Genomic DNA, 14,966 nt, shown 5'->3' with positions numbered 1-14,966 from the left:
CAACAGCTCCTGAGCCTACCTAGGTATCTTTTTCAACAAAGGATACCAAGGGAACAAATCAAATTAGATAAAAGAATTAAATTGGAACATTGTTTAAAACCAAATGCTCTATCTAAACCACAAAATAAATCATTTGGGTTTTATGTCCCTTTAAAGCAAAATAATTTATATAGATAAAATAAAATACGCACAGAAAAACAAGCACACAACAATGTTCAAATTGTACAAAATATACCTTCACTTTATTCTATTATAATGTTTCAGTGATTTGAGGCTTAATGTAAGTCAGCAGCAAGGCAGGTACAATCTGAATTTACCATCATCAGCCACAGGCTGTTTTTCTGATCTTCTACAACAGGAGAGAGGGCTTTACATTGGGAATATGGGAGTCATCAGTTTATGTTGCAAATTAAAATGTGGAATAAGATGAAAACAACTACAGATTCTCTGTGACACAGTATCATCATTTTTTTTTCTGTGTAGGGGGTTTCATAAAATTGTTTCCAGTATTTTATGTTGGTTTTTCCCATCTGTTTGTTTATTTTCTCAGTTCATTGGTTTACAACATTCCATGTTGCTTTTCTCCACATTTGATGTTCTCTGTATCAAGTCTCTTATAACTTCGGTATACAATGCCTCTGTTTGCATAGCCGCAAGTCCAAACCTGCAGAGATCCAAGTCAGAGCTGTGGTCACTCGCTGTTGGGAAGATTTCCTGTTATGTGAGCAATGAAGCACCTGAGAAGATGGATACCAGAATAATGCAAGGAACTGAGGAAGAAAGGACAAAAACAGTATTTACAATGGGCTCCACCCAATTTATAAATATGCTTTTAAATCTGTAATATTCATTAGTGATGGTTAAATCCCCTCTCGTATCCCCCTTATTGTGATACTACATACTGAGAGGAAAGAGAGACAGAAGGGAGAGACATTCCCTGCTAGGTGTAAGTCTCTTAGGGCCTGACTCACTGGTATATAGAATTATAATGTAAGGAAGAACCTTACAGTGCAGACAAGACTATATAGATCTCACCAGAGTGGTGAGCTTTGTATCATCAGGGGCTTAGTCTTTTTTTTTTTTTTTTTTATATACAAGCAAATATCAAATTATTAGAGCTTCATGAAAATATGCAAATACACCCAAATGAAAGCAAAGCACAATTCTTTAACAGAAACTTCATGATTGTAAAGGCAAAAATCTACCCCTTGCCAGAATAAGTATGGAGCTTAAAGTGAATGTAAAGTCAGCCTTCGGTCTAAACAGCTCTGTAACAGTTATCATGAAAAAACTAGAGTTTCATTCATCAAATTTAAAGATTTCAAATGGATTTTCATTATTTTCTATCAATTTGCGGCTAAATCATCCTCCTCCTGGCATTCGCGCTCCGTTGCTGTCCTTTTTGATGGACGTCTTAATAGCCAATAACGGCTCTAACCACGGGGGGACGGGGGACGGGACCCACCCTCTTATGTAATACGTCCTTATTGCGCATGCGTTCGTCCTCGGTGCAGAGCTAATCTATTGTAAGCTTGTGCACATTTCGCGCATGCGCAATAGAAGTAAACACGGCGTAGCAACAGATTATTATACAGAGTCCAGTCATTTCCTCTGTATTGTCAAGCTTGGATTAGTGGATCTGAAAGGGCTCTGTATATAGGTTAGATCTTTTTATTTGTCTTATCTATGTGACAACTATGTTTAGCGTAAACAGGAGTAACGCATGCGCAATGTAAAATAGACACGGGAGCGCGCAGTGCCTATACATAAACAGCGGGTGGGACCGCTGTTTACGTCATATGGAGGAAAATAAGGAAACAGTGAGTGGGAGGAGCGGGTAAGTGAATGAGCGATATTCAATATATAACCTAAAAAGAAAATAAACATTTTATTAAAAAGTTCTTGTAGCGGTATGCTTAATCGGATGATTCTAGACCAAACTATATTAGACAAACATAAAAAATTTACATTCACTTTAAAATAAACCAGATTTTTTTCCTCAGAAGCTGATAGGGTTAATGTATTTTAGAAACATTGTGAGGGTTCTTTAGCCCTTTCTGTTAATAGAATGAAGAACAAAGGGATAATCCATTTCAAACAATTACGGTACGGCGTTAAGTTCCAGGAGCCCAGCTAGGTTTTGCCAGCCCTCCAGCGGTTGGCCACCGGCATTTTAGCGCATCTCTGTGACACATCATTTAAACAATGTTCATCATTTTAGCGACATAGCTTCATAGTTATAATGGGAAGGTTTACTATTTAGTATAGTTTATTATAGGGAGGTATTTTTCTGACAGTAGGCAGCATGTGGGAGTTAGCTGGCGTGTTCCAGGGGAGTGTAGGTTAGACATTACGTAAGTGTAGGCGGTATTAGGGACTTAGCTGGGCGTTCTAAGGGTGTGTAGGTTAGGCGTGACGTAGGCAGTCAGGGTGAGTTAGTGGTGCTGGTGCAGAGGGAGTGTAGGTTAGCTCTAACATAAGTGTAGGGGGTTGGTGGGAGGTAGCGAGGTGAAGCAGGGGGAGAGTAGGTGAGATGTACTAAGTTATAGGAGTTCAGGGGGAGTGCTAGTGGGAGTAGGCTGCACTTTTATTCGGACACAGACACCAGATCGATATGTTCATATCAACGAAGTGCAGGTTGCGAGGAAGGTAGCGACCATGTTTGTCTCTCCAGCTATTAGGTGGCAAGACTACATCGCCTGAGGTAGAGTAGGTGTAAAAAAAAATTTGGTACCACAGGAAATATTTGGAGTGTGTCTACACTGAAACTATTTTTAGTTTCAGCGAGCGCACTGTCTGCGCCGTGTAGACCCACATAAAATAGGGCCCCCCGGCCACATTCCAATTCTGACGAGCGACGATGTTGGCAATGTGGGTGGTGATGTCACACTCCCATTGACTTCTATTAGAAAGACATTTCTGCTCGCCAGCCCTGCTCGGCCACACACTTTTTTTTCAGTAAAAATATTGGGGCCTTAAAGAGAGCCGCGCTGCGTTGCAAACATAGTAAAGTGTGCATGTTTTAATCCTAGAATGCTTTGAGGGCAGCATCGTAGTCAACTAGTCAAAGTGTGCATGCGTTAAGAAAATGGACTAGTGGGCATGCGCATGATAACATTGAACTCCGATAATGATATGGAGAACTGATGGGAAGTCTTTAGTGACATCATAGCTGGTAAAAATAATTTAATTTTTAATTTAATTTTAAACTACACTAAGGTTTCATTTTCATCTAAATAAAGGTAGGGTGCATTGCATAATGCTGTATTAATGGGTCGGTATGTTTTTTTGGGATACAAAATGACAATGTTTTGTAATCCTTTAACCTAGGCAAACACTAATAACCACATAAAAAGAAACATTTGTTATCTAATAACATTCTACACTAATAAACTAATATAAACTAATTCCCAAAGTGTACCCTAGAGTAAGACTAGAGTATTTGGATACGCACTGCATACAATAGATAAGACAAACAGCTTAGAATACCTGCAAGCTGGAAGGCTCCTGTCGGTATTCTGCCTGATGGCTCTACATAACTACATAAACTTGGCAAGGGGTATCCTTTGACAGTCAACCACAATCCATAAAAAACAGTGAAAAAACCTCATGAGAGTGTCCCTGACAAATACTCAGGGTGGTCACACCTTATTTTATCTGCAGAAAATAACACAAACTTGAGGTTGTGGCTCCATCTAGGCATTCACTACTTCAAGATAATAAAAACCGAACTAGCAGAACAAATTAGCTCCATACCCAAATGTAGTGAAGATGTTTTTACAAGGTATTTTACAATGTAGAGAATATTATATTCCTTAGTTGTACCTTTGTTATTTTAAGAGCTCAGAATAGTGAAGTGTTTTATAAAGAAAACAGGAAAAATATAGACATGGCAAAGTCTAGAACATCCGTTTACAATTTTCTTTTTTTATGTACAAATGGCTTTATGTTTTCTGCCATTTTGTGTAATAAGCACTTGTTTGTTCCACTTCTTTTTTGTAGCACTATGGGTGTTATGATGTAAAAATGAAAGCATTAAACAAGGTTTGAAATTAGAAAAATATTTGACTCCACATATTCAAGTAAATATTAGACAATGTGGCCCCTCAATTGGAAACGTTTGGACATCCTTGTTTAAGCGCAATGACCTTTACGGAGAGTGAATCAAGATGAAACAACCTTAGGTGACTCATAAGAAGGAAAGAAGTTTGAATGAAATGTCTGTTCAGTTCACCATATTGTTCTTTGGTTTGATTTACCTGACCAGGAAGGGCTGAGGGAAGCATCCTTGGGTTTGTTTCTCTATGAAGTCTTTAATTTCTAGAAATTGTGTCAGCAACACTCCCGTTGGGGCTCTGTCAATCTTGGTCATGATAATCTGCATGGTAATGAGAAACAAGTTATAAAGCATAAGGGACAACATACTAAATCTATTGATAAATGATAGATAGCTCTAGACAGATTTACATAGATATATACACACACATACACTATATGGCCAAAATTATAAGGACAACTCTATTAATTATCGAGTTCAAGTGTTTAAGCCACATCCATTGCTTTCAGGTACGCCAAATCCAGTACCTAGCCATGAAATATCGATAGACAAACATTGGCAGTATACTGGCTCATACTGAAGAGCTTAGTGACTTTAAAGTGATTGTAAACTTTAAAATTAAAGCCCAGTATCAAATAATAATCTTAAAATTAGTAGCCCTTTAATTCATTAAAGTTTACAAAGATGCTTATTTTTTAAAATACTTACCTTTGCGTCTTTATAAACTTTAATGGATGAAAGTGCCCCTGTTTTTAAGATTATTTGATACTGGGCTTTAATTAGTTAAAGTTTACAATCACTTTAAACATGGTACTGTCATAGGAAGCCACCTTTGTCGTCAGTTCATTACATTTCTGCCCTAGATCTGCCCTGGTCAACTGTATGTTCTACTATTGTGAAGTGGAAGGGTCTAGGAGCAACAACAGCCCAGCCAATAGAGTCTGAGAGGCTGAGTGCTGAAGCTTATAAAAATTACCAATCATCTGTAGCATCACTCACTCCAGAGTTCCAAACTGCTTCTGGAAGCAATATCGGCATAAGAACTGTTCGTCGGGAGCTTCATGAAATGGGTTTTAATAGCTAATCAGCTGTACAGAAACCTCACATTAACTATAGCAATGCCAAGTGTCAACTGGAATGGTGTAAAGCATGGTTCTTCAAACCAAGGGTCGGGACCCATTACTGGGTCACACACCATGTTTACTGGGTTGTACACCATGTTTACTGGGTCGTGACGTGTCTGTTGTAAGTGCGTGTGTGTGTGTTGTATGAGAGAGTGTGTGGTGTGTGTGTTGTATGAGAGCGTGTGTGGTGTGTGAGTTTTGTATAAGAGTGTATGTGGTGTGTGTTATTGACTTTTACAACACTTTCAAGTTTGACTACAATCAGGGATAAAGTATGCACACATTCTAGTCCCTTTACCAAAAATTGCAGCTATCTTGTTGTATATTACTTTAGAAATGTTCAGACCAAGCATAAAAATAGGGTCGCAAAGGTATGTGGTATCATGGCACTGGGGATAAGCAAAATGCAGACTCTCGATGATTACTACTGTTCTGTCTTTGCAACAGAATATGAATCTAGAATGACTACATTAAAGGGACAGGAAACCCAAACATTTTCTTTCATTATTCAAACAGAAGTACATTGGAAAGTTATTTAAAATTGTATGCTCTATTATCTAATTTGCTTTGTTTTCTTAGTATCCTTTGTTAAAAAGGATACCTAGGTTGGCTTAGGAGCAGGAAGCTAGCTGCTGATTAGTGGCTGCGTATATATGTCTCTTGTCATTGGTTTACCAGTGTTTTCAGCTATTTCCTAGTAGTGCGCCCAGAGGCAGAACTCTTTTTCACTTTCCGCAATGAGATTTTCCGCACGTTATTTTTAAATAAAAATCAATTTTAAATTTGGCAGTTACATTAAAGCACCAGTTCAAATGCAATGTGTTTGTTAAAGGAACAGTAAACACCAGATTTTTTGTTGTTTAAAAAGGTAGATAATCCCTTTATTACCCATTCCCCAATTTTGCATAACCATCACAGTTATAATAATATACTTTTTGCCTCCTGTGATTACCTTGTATCTATGCCTCTGCAAACTGCCCCCTTATTTCAGTTCTTTTGACAGACTTCACGTGCCTGAGCTCAATGTTATCTATATGAAACACATGAACTAACTCCCTCTATTGGTGAAAAACTGTCAAAATGCTTTCAAATTAGAGGCAGTCTTCAAGGTCTAAGAAATTAGCACATGAACCTCCTAGATTTAGCTTTCAACTAAGAATACCAAGAGAACAAAGCAAAATTGGTAATACAAGTAAATTGGAAAGTTGTTTATAATTACATGAAAGATTTTTTTTTTTACTTTACTGTCCCTTTAACTGAAGAATAATTAAATTTTTTAAAGTTTTATAATATATTTCAGCAGACAAAAAAATACATTGTAAAAAGTCTCTTGAATACATTTGTTTCCTTTTCTCTTGGTCTAACATAGAAATGCAATTATAAAAAAGATGCATTGCTTATAAGAATGGCTTATATTCAGAAAAAACAGCAGAGTGGGAAAGGCTAAAGGCTGGGATTGAAAACAATCTGAGAGCCAGGCAACAATCAATGGGCTGCTGCTTTGCAGCTCTACTGCATATTTGACTGTTCACTTTAAACAGCACTTTGCTGTGGATGCGCTGTGTTAAGGAAAACTTACACAGTGCAGCCAGAGCACAGCACTGTTTGAAGAGATCAGTCTGATGTGAAGCAGTGCTGCAAAGTTAAAGTACTAACAGTTCCTGCATGTGTCCTGTTCATTCTGCAGACATGCTGCATTTTCTGTGATGACATCTCAGATCACTGTATGTTCTGCCTTAGGGGTAGTCTGTTGGTGCACCTTCAATAAAGGATACCAAGTGAATGAAACAAAATTGATAATTGAAGTAAACTGTAAAGCAATTTAAAGTGACATGCTCTATCTATATCAGGAAAGAAAATTTTGGGGTTTCATGTCCCATTAAGGGAAGCTACTAAAATGGAAATAACACAGTAGAATGCTTGGTTGTACAGGTAGATGTATTTGCAGCAGAAATAGTAAGGTTCTTATGCCACTTTATTAGATCATTAGTTAGGCCTCATCGCAGTTCTGGAGGACAGATCTCCAGAAGGATATAAATAAATTGCAATCCGTTCAAAGGAAGGCTACTAAAATGGTGCATGGTCTAAGAAATAGAACTTATTAGGAAAGGCTCAATGACTTAAATATGTATAGCTTAGAGGAGAGAATCAAAAGAGGCGACATGATAGGAACTTTCAAGTAAGGGGCATAATACAATTAAGGCAGAATTTATTTTTTACAAATGGAGCAATTCCAGAACAAGGGGTTATGATCTCAAGCTGAAGGGTAGTAGATTCAGGAGTAATTTGAGCAAGCACTTCTTTACAGAAAGGGTGATTAATTCATGGAATAAACTTTAACAAGAGGTGATAATGGCAATCACTGTGGGAGTGTTCAAGAATGCATAGGATAAACATAAGGCTATCCTACATACTACTTAAGCTTATACTTGTTGGAAACTGTGGGCAGACTTGTTGGGCATATGGTTCTTATCTTTGTTTAAAAAGGAAATTTATGTTTACCTGATAAATTTGTTTCTTTTACGATATGACGAGTCCACGGATTTCATCCTTACTTATGGGATTATGCCTCCTGGTCAGCAGGAGGAGGCAAAGAGCACCACAGCAGAGCTGTATATATAGCTCATCCCTTCCCTCCCACTCCAGTCATTCTCTTTGCCTGTGTTGGTGATAGGAAGAGTTAAAGTGAGGTGTTAGTTTCTTCAATCAAGAGTTTATTATTTTTAAATGGTGCCAGTGTGTACTATTTTACTCAAGGGTAAAGCAATGGGATCTGTACAGATTCAAATACGTTTTCTCTGTGACTCCCAGACTGTGTGCTGCCCTGCTGAATATGGTCTTAGCAGATTTTATCTAAGACCCAGTTTGTTCCCACAGATTCCTGGAGGAGAAGAAGGACCTCTGGCAGTGTGGGACAAGTTATGCTGAATGCTGCTTATCCACTTCAATTTTACAAACTTATTCAACATCTCCTTCCTCAAACCTCCACTATAACCTGTCCTGATCTTGCTACAGTCCACTATAACAAAACTCTCTCCTCAACACTAGACACTCTTGCTCCTCCCCCAACTGCACAAAACCACGCGTCGTCAGTTACAGCTCTGGCACTCTCAACAAAAGCGGGGAATCAAGGAGGAAGGAGAACAGCACACCTGTTTGTGGGGCACGAAGTAAGTCTTTTCAATCCAAGTGATCACACATCCAAGCACTTCAGCCACAAGAAGAAATCTTTGTTTAAAAGACCTTTATTCTCATTTAGTTGGGTCCAAAAGTTTACAGGAACAACGTTTCGAACCTACAATAGGCTCTTAGCCATGTACATGACTAAGAGCCTTTTGTAGGTTCGAAACATTGTTCCTGTAAACTTTTGGACTCTCAACAAAAGCACCACTTACAAAAATGCTCCCGGCACTGCTGAAGAAGTCTGGGGGAAATCTAGACCTGAACCTTATTTCATCCACTATAAGTTCATTCTTTGTTCATACACATCTACTTCTCTCTATCTACTCTTTCCTCAAACCCTAAACGACTGTTCTCTACTTTAAACTCTCTCCCCACCTGCACCACCCCCTCCATCTGTCTTTAGTACTCCAGACCTAGCAGACTACTTTTTAAACATACTATCCAAAGCAACATCTTAACACTAATCTGCAATATTCCAACTCCACCCCAGTCACCCCCTTTGCCACTCTCTGCAAAAATGAGGTTTGTTCCTTACTATCTTCCTCACCCCTCACTACCTGCCTGCTTGACCCCATTCCTTCCTAGCTAATGCCTTCTCCGTCTACCACCCTCTCTCCTGCTTACTCACATCTTCTACCTTTCCCTCTCTACCGGTTCATTCCCATCTACTTTCAAACATTCATATTACTGCATCCAAAAACATCAAACCTTCTGGAAAAACTAGTTTACAACCGCCGAATCCAATACTTGTCCTCCAACTCCTTCCTTTATGCCCTGCAATCTGGCTTCTGCCCGCAGCACTCAACTGAAACTTCCCTTACCATGGTTAGTAACAATCTTCTTTATCTTACTTGACTTCTTAGCTGTCTTCGACACAATGACAACTCCCTCCACCGACAGCTCTCTTGGTCTTTTTGACACTGCTCTCTCTTGAATCCACTCTCATCTTTGTCACAGGTCTTCTTCTGAGTCATTTGCTGGGTCAACAGCAATGGCTTCAAATATTACCTCTATGCTGATGACACTCAGAGTTACTTCTCCATCCCTGCTCTCTCTCCCTCTGTCTTTTCTCATGCCAGTGATTGCTGATCTGGCATTTCTTCCTGGATGACCTCTCACCACCTAAAGATTAACATGTTGAAGACTGAGCTCCTTCTAATCCCCCCTATAAATCTACTTCGATTTCTGACTTTCCTCGCTGATGGAATCACTATCTCCCCATCACCCCAAGTCTGCTGCCTCAGAGTTACACTTGACTCCAACCTGTCCTTCATCCCCCACATCCAATAGCTCTTTTCATCCTGCTGCAACTACCTACGCAATATTTCCAAAACTTGCCCATTTCTGAGTGCTAACATCACAAAGCAAACAATGGACTCCTTTGTAATTTCCCGTCTTGACTACTGCAATAATTTACTCATTGGCTTTCCTCTCTCTCCTGCCTCTCTCCCCTTCAATCCATCCTAAATGTCTTTGCCAGGCTAATACACCTTTCCCGTCGCTCTGAATCTGCTGCACCTCTCTGCGAGTCCCTGACCTACAAAGCCTTTACTAACGCCGTTCCCTACTACCTGTCATCACTAATCAACAAATATACTCCAGCCCACCCACTAAGATCCAACAATGACCTGCTACTTGCATCTTCGATTATCACCTCTTCCCATGCTATTTCGCAGGACTTCTGTAGTGCAGCTCCTACCCACTGGAATGCTCTCCCTCACACTGTCAGACTTTTCAAAAATCTGCCTTATTTTAAACACTCCCTAAAGACATTTTTGTTCACAGAAGCCAACCAATCACCCAACTCAGTAACAAATTAATTCCACCTACCTAATAATTGCCCTGATCTAACTCTGTATTAACATCAGTCTCATCCTTGCAGTCCTCACCTCCTATTTCTCAACCACCTTCCCTTCTAGATTGTAAAGTTCCCACAGGAATAGGAACCTCAATTCCTCCTGTACTTGTTTGTCAAATTTTGTCTCATCTCTTACAAGTTTTGTATCTGCTTTATTTAAATGAAGTGTACTCAAGGACAGCGCTATGTTGGCGCTTTATAAATAAAGTATAATAATAATCATTTAAAAAAAAAATCATAATTCATAATACACAAGGGTTCTTGTAAAACAGGTAAATTACACAGTTTTGGGTACAGAGCATTAAGGAAACATAATATGCATAGTAGTAATAAATTGCAGTAAGAAGAAGAAAATCCGGGTACTCCAGGGGCAGGGATATTTAAAAAAAAAAAATCATATATTGAGAGAATAAATACATTAAATTGTAGTGCTTTCAGGATTTATGTTGCCCCCTTTGCCTGGTATTTAACTTTGTAAACAGTTTTTTTTGTCAACTCTCATAAGAGATTGAAGAGCTCACTGTAGACTTCAGATAGCTAAATCTGCTACACTATAGACAAAACTCTCAGCAGAGGAAATAAGATAAAGACTACTTAAAGGGGGGGGGGGTATGTCCCTGGACTACAAAACAATTAACATTTTGCTAAAAAAAAATGACAGTTTACTTTTTAACAAATACCAAACTTTGCTGCATATAAATATTAAAAAAGTAAAAGTTTTAAAACTAAGTAGTTCTCATAGTGCATTACCCGAGTATCTGCTTTCGACTAATTGCAGAGGTGATACACAAGCGTGCATTTGGTGGAGAAAAGCAAGGCTTACAGGAACAGCAGACCTGCTTATCTTATCTCACGCTGTTTATGCATAAACCCAATACTTAGGTACAGAAAAATTTAATTATATGCGGTGGTTTCAATGAGCAAAACCAGCTATTTAAATTGCAAGAATACACTCGTAAGAACAACTTCTAGTTAATACAATGCAGCTGGCATCACTAAAAACACAAGGGGAACATATACAGTACACGCCCCTTTAAAAAAAACATAACTAAATGCACACTCCCTTGCGTTACTGAAGCATCAGCTCAGGATTGGATTGCACATTCTGAGCGTAATGCACGGTTGTATTGTGTTCCTTTAAAAAAACATTACATGTGAATTACATTTAAATGGAAATTAACTCAAAATGTAAACCTCCACAATAAGATTACTGAAAATAAAACAGTCTGGAGTGCATTTATTTTTACTTGCTTTTTGTTTTGTTCTGAAAATGTTGTTTGTTCCATGCTTCCTAGAGAGAGTAGAGTTCAAATTCTTTAAAGGGACTTTGTACTTTAAAATTATTTCTCCTTTCTCCCAGAGATCCCCTTTAGCTGCTGGAGTGCATTAAACTGTCTACAACTAGCTTATTTACCTTTATTTTGTCATTTGAAATAGTAACATAAAAGATGAGGTTGAAAGAAGACAGAAATCCATCGAGTTCAAGCTATACAGAGACTGCCTTATTTACAATAAAGAAGCTAACAACTGAACTTACATTAATTCCATTAAAAAGGTGACACATTTAACACAAGCAATCATATCCCTGAATTCTGTTTCATAATGTATCTAAACCATTTTTAAATGTATCTAAAAGTACTGGCATTTACTACTTCCTTAGGCAATGAGTTCCACAATTTCATTGCTCTTATAGTGAAAAAACCTTTACGTTGCTGGAGATTAAAGGGACAGTGTAGTCCAAAACAAACTTTCATTATTCAGATAGAGAATGTAATTTTAAACAATTTTCCAGTTTACTTCTATCACCAATTTTGCTTTGTTCTCTTGGTATTCTTAATTTAAAGCTAAATCTAGGAGGTTGATATGTTAGTTCATGTGTTTCATATAGAAGATAACACTGTGCTCACGTGGAGTTTCTAGGAGCCAACACTGATTGGCTAAAATGCAAGTCCGTCACAAGAACTGAAATAAGGGGCAGTTTGCAGAGGCTTAGATACAAGGTAATCACAGAGGTAAAAAGTGTATTTATATAACTGTGTTGGTTAAGCAAAACTAGGGAATGGGTAATAAAGGGATTATCTTTTTTTAAAACAAAAATTCTGGTGTAGACTGCCCCTTTAAATCTCCTTTCCTCCATTAAATTGTGAACACTTGTCACAAACAATTGCCTTGGAATAAACAGAGCATCCGCCAACTCTGTATATTGGCCTTGAATATATTTATACAAAATAATCATATCACCGCTCAAGCACCTTTTTTTACCTAGAGTAAACAGCCCCAGTTTGGCTAACATCTCTTCTTTGTTTAAATCCTCCATTACCCTTATTAGTTTTGTGGCCCTTCTCTAAACTTTTTCAAATTCTGCAATGTGCCTTTTTAAAATTCGTCCTAGAACTGCACTCCATACTCAAGGTGAGGTTTTACCAGGGATTTATATAGTCACAAAATTATGCTTTCCTCCCTTGCATCTATGCCTCTTTTAATACATGCTAGTATCTTATTAGCCTTAGAAGCCACTGCCTTGCATTGCACATATATTTTTAGCTAGTTAGCTATAAGTACGCCTAAATCCTTTTATTCCTCTGTTTTGCTAAATCTAATCCCAATTAAATAATAGGTCGCCTACATATTTTTACTTCCAAAATGTAGAACCTTCCATTTACTATTATTAAAAGGGATAGGAAAGTGAAATCAAACTTGCATGATTCAGAGAGAGCATGTAATTTTGGGTTTCATGCCCCTTTAAATTTAATTTACTATTTACAAGTTCATTCCTCCAATTTTTGTAAATCATCTAGCAAAGCAATTACATCCTGCTCTGACCTAACCACCTTACACAACTTTTATCATCTGCAAAAATAGAGAGGCTGCTATTTAATCCTTCCTCTAAGTCACTTATAAAAATATTAAAAAGAGCAGGGACCAGTATCGGTCCCCTGGGGGATCCCACTAATTACTTTTATCCAATCTGAGTATGATCCGTTTACTACAACACGTTGCTCGCTGTCTTTTATCCAGTTATTTATCCATTAACTAGCGTTTTCAGCTATCCCCAGTCCCTTAATGTTGTACATTAATCTCTCATGTGGCACTGTATCAAACGCCTTTGCAATATCCAAGTATATCACATGAACTGATTCCCTTTTATCTAAATTTTTACTTCATAATAGAATCTAATTAGATTAGTTTGACATGATATATTATTCCTAATCTTGCTTTCCCTTCCATTATCTTCCCCACTACTGACATCAGGCTTACTGGTCTAGGGATCAGTCCTGCAATCCTATTTAAAAAGTGGCCCCACATCAGCTTTACACCAGTCCTGGGGTACTGTGTCTTAGTGAGGTTGGGTGTATTCCATCTGGACCTGGAGTTATAATTACCCTGATATTATCCAGTTTTATTCCTGATATCATCTAGAGAAACCCCAGTTTTGGTATGGGCTTGCATGTTCTAGTTTGTTTCAATGTCTCCCCTATTGGTTCCTCTCTCGTAAAATACTGAAGAAAATAAATGGTTTCGCACCTCTGCCTTCACCCAGTCACTGTTAATCATGCAACTATTTTCACATTTTAATGTACCTATAGTTTCCTTCTTAGATTTTTTGCCATTTATATACTTCAAAAAAACTTTTAGGTATGTCTGAGAACCCTTTGCAATTACTCTTTCATTTTCAATTTTGGTTAATTTGATTGCTTGTTTGCATACTCTGTTACATTCCATTTATACCTGATATGTTGAGTTTGTACTATTTTCTATGAATAATTTAAATGATCTACGTGTTTTCCGAATTTCTCTTTAACACATTTGTAATTATCCACATTGGCTTTGGATTTATTTTGTTTACTTTTATAACCATGTGGTATGTGTTGATCTGTATATTTATTTAACAAAGTTTTAAATGTTCTCCATTTATCCTCCATGTGATTATCTGAGAATAATTTGTCCCAATTTATGCTGTATAATTTAGTGCTTGTAACACTAATGGAAAGTGATCTCAAATTTGACCATGTTACGATCAATGTTACCTAAATGTTGTTTCACTTCTATGATTGATATTATATCTGTAATATATGATAGCACTAAATACAGCTCCTTTTGCCTGTTGAAACGACCACTTATACTAAAAAAAAATTGGGGGTTTCGCGAGGAATCGCATGCCATAGATGGTGGCAACCAGCAAAACATAATTTATGCTTACCTGATAAATTCCTTTCTTCTGTTGTGTGATCAGTCCACGGGTCATCATTACTTCTGGGATATTATCTGCTCCCCTACAGGAAGTGCAAGAGGATTCACCCAGCAGAGTTGCTATATAGCTCCTCCCCTCTACGTCACCTCCAGTCATTCGACCAAAGACCAACGAGAAAGGAGAAGCCAAGGGTGTAGTGGTGACTGAATTATAATTTAAAAAATATGTACCTGCCGTAAAAAACAGGGCGGGCCGTGGACTGATCACACAACAGAAGAAAGGAATTTATCAGGTAAGCATAAATTATGTTTTCTTCTGTTATGTGTGATCAGTCCACGGGTCATCATTACTTCTGGGATACCAATACCAAAGCAAAAGTACACGGATGACGGGAGGGATAGGCAGGCTCATTATACAGAAGGAACCACTGCCTGAAGAACCTTTCTCCCAAAAATAGCCTCCGAAGAAGCAAAAGTGTCAAATTTGTAAAATTTGGAAAAAGTATGAAGCGAAGACCAAGTTGCAGCCTTGCAAATCTGTTCAACAGAGGCC

General features: G+C 38.0%; 1 protein-coding gene across 3 annotated transcripts in view; it reads right to left on the bottom strand.

Annotated features, from left to right (window-relative positions):
- Window positions 1-214: 214 nt before the first annotated feature.
- GTPBP8 (GTP binding protein 8 (putative)) overlaps window positions 215-14,966 on the bottom strand; it is a 56,113-nt gene continuing 41,361 nt past the window's right edge. For all 3 annotated transcript variants that reach the window (XM_053705887.1, XM_053705888.1, XM_053705889.1), the window contains exons 6-7: window positions 4,260-4,378; window positions 215-770 (exon numbers count right to left, since the gene is read on the bottom strand). In XM_053705887.1, coding sequence (XP_053561862.1) covers window positions 692-770; window positions 4,260-4,378 — 198 coding nt within the window. In that variant the 3' untranslated portion in view covers window positions 215-691. The remainder of the gene's footprint in view (window positions 771-4,259; window positions 4,379-14,966) is intronic.

The sequence above is a fragment of the Bombina bombina genome, chromosome 3, assembly GCF_027579735.1.
Source record: "Bombina bombina isolate aBomBom1 chromosome 3, aBomBom1.pri, whole genome shotgun sequence".
Taxonomy (NCBI): domain Eukaryota; kingdom Metazoa; phylum Chordata; class Amphibia; order Anura; family Bombinatoridae; genus Bombina; species Bombina bombina.
The sequence above is the reverse complement of the archived record's forward strand: the minus strand, read 5'-3'. Positions and strand labels throughout refer to the sequence as shown.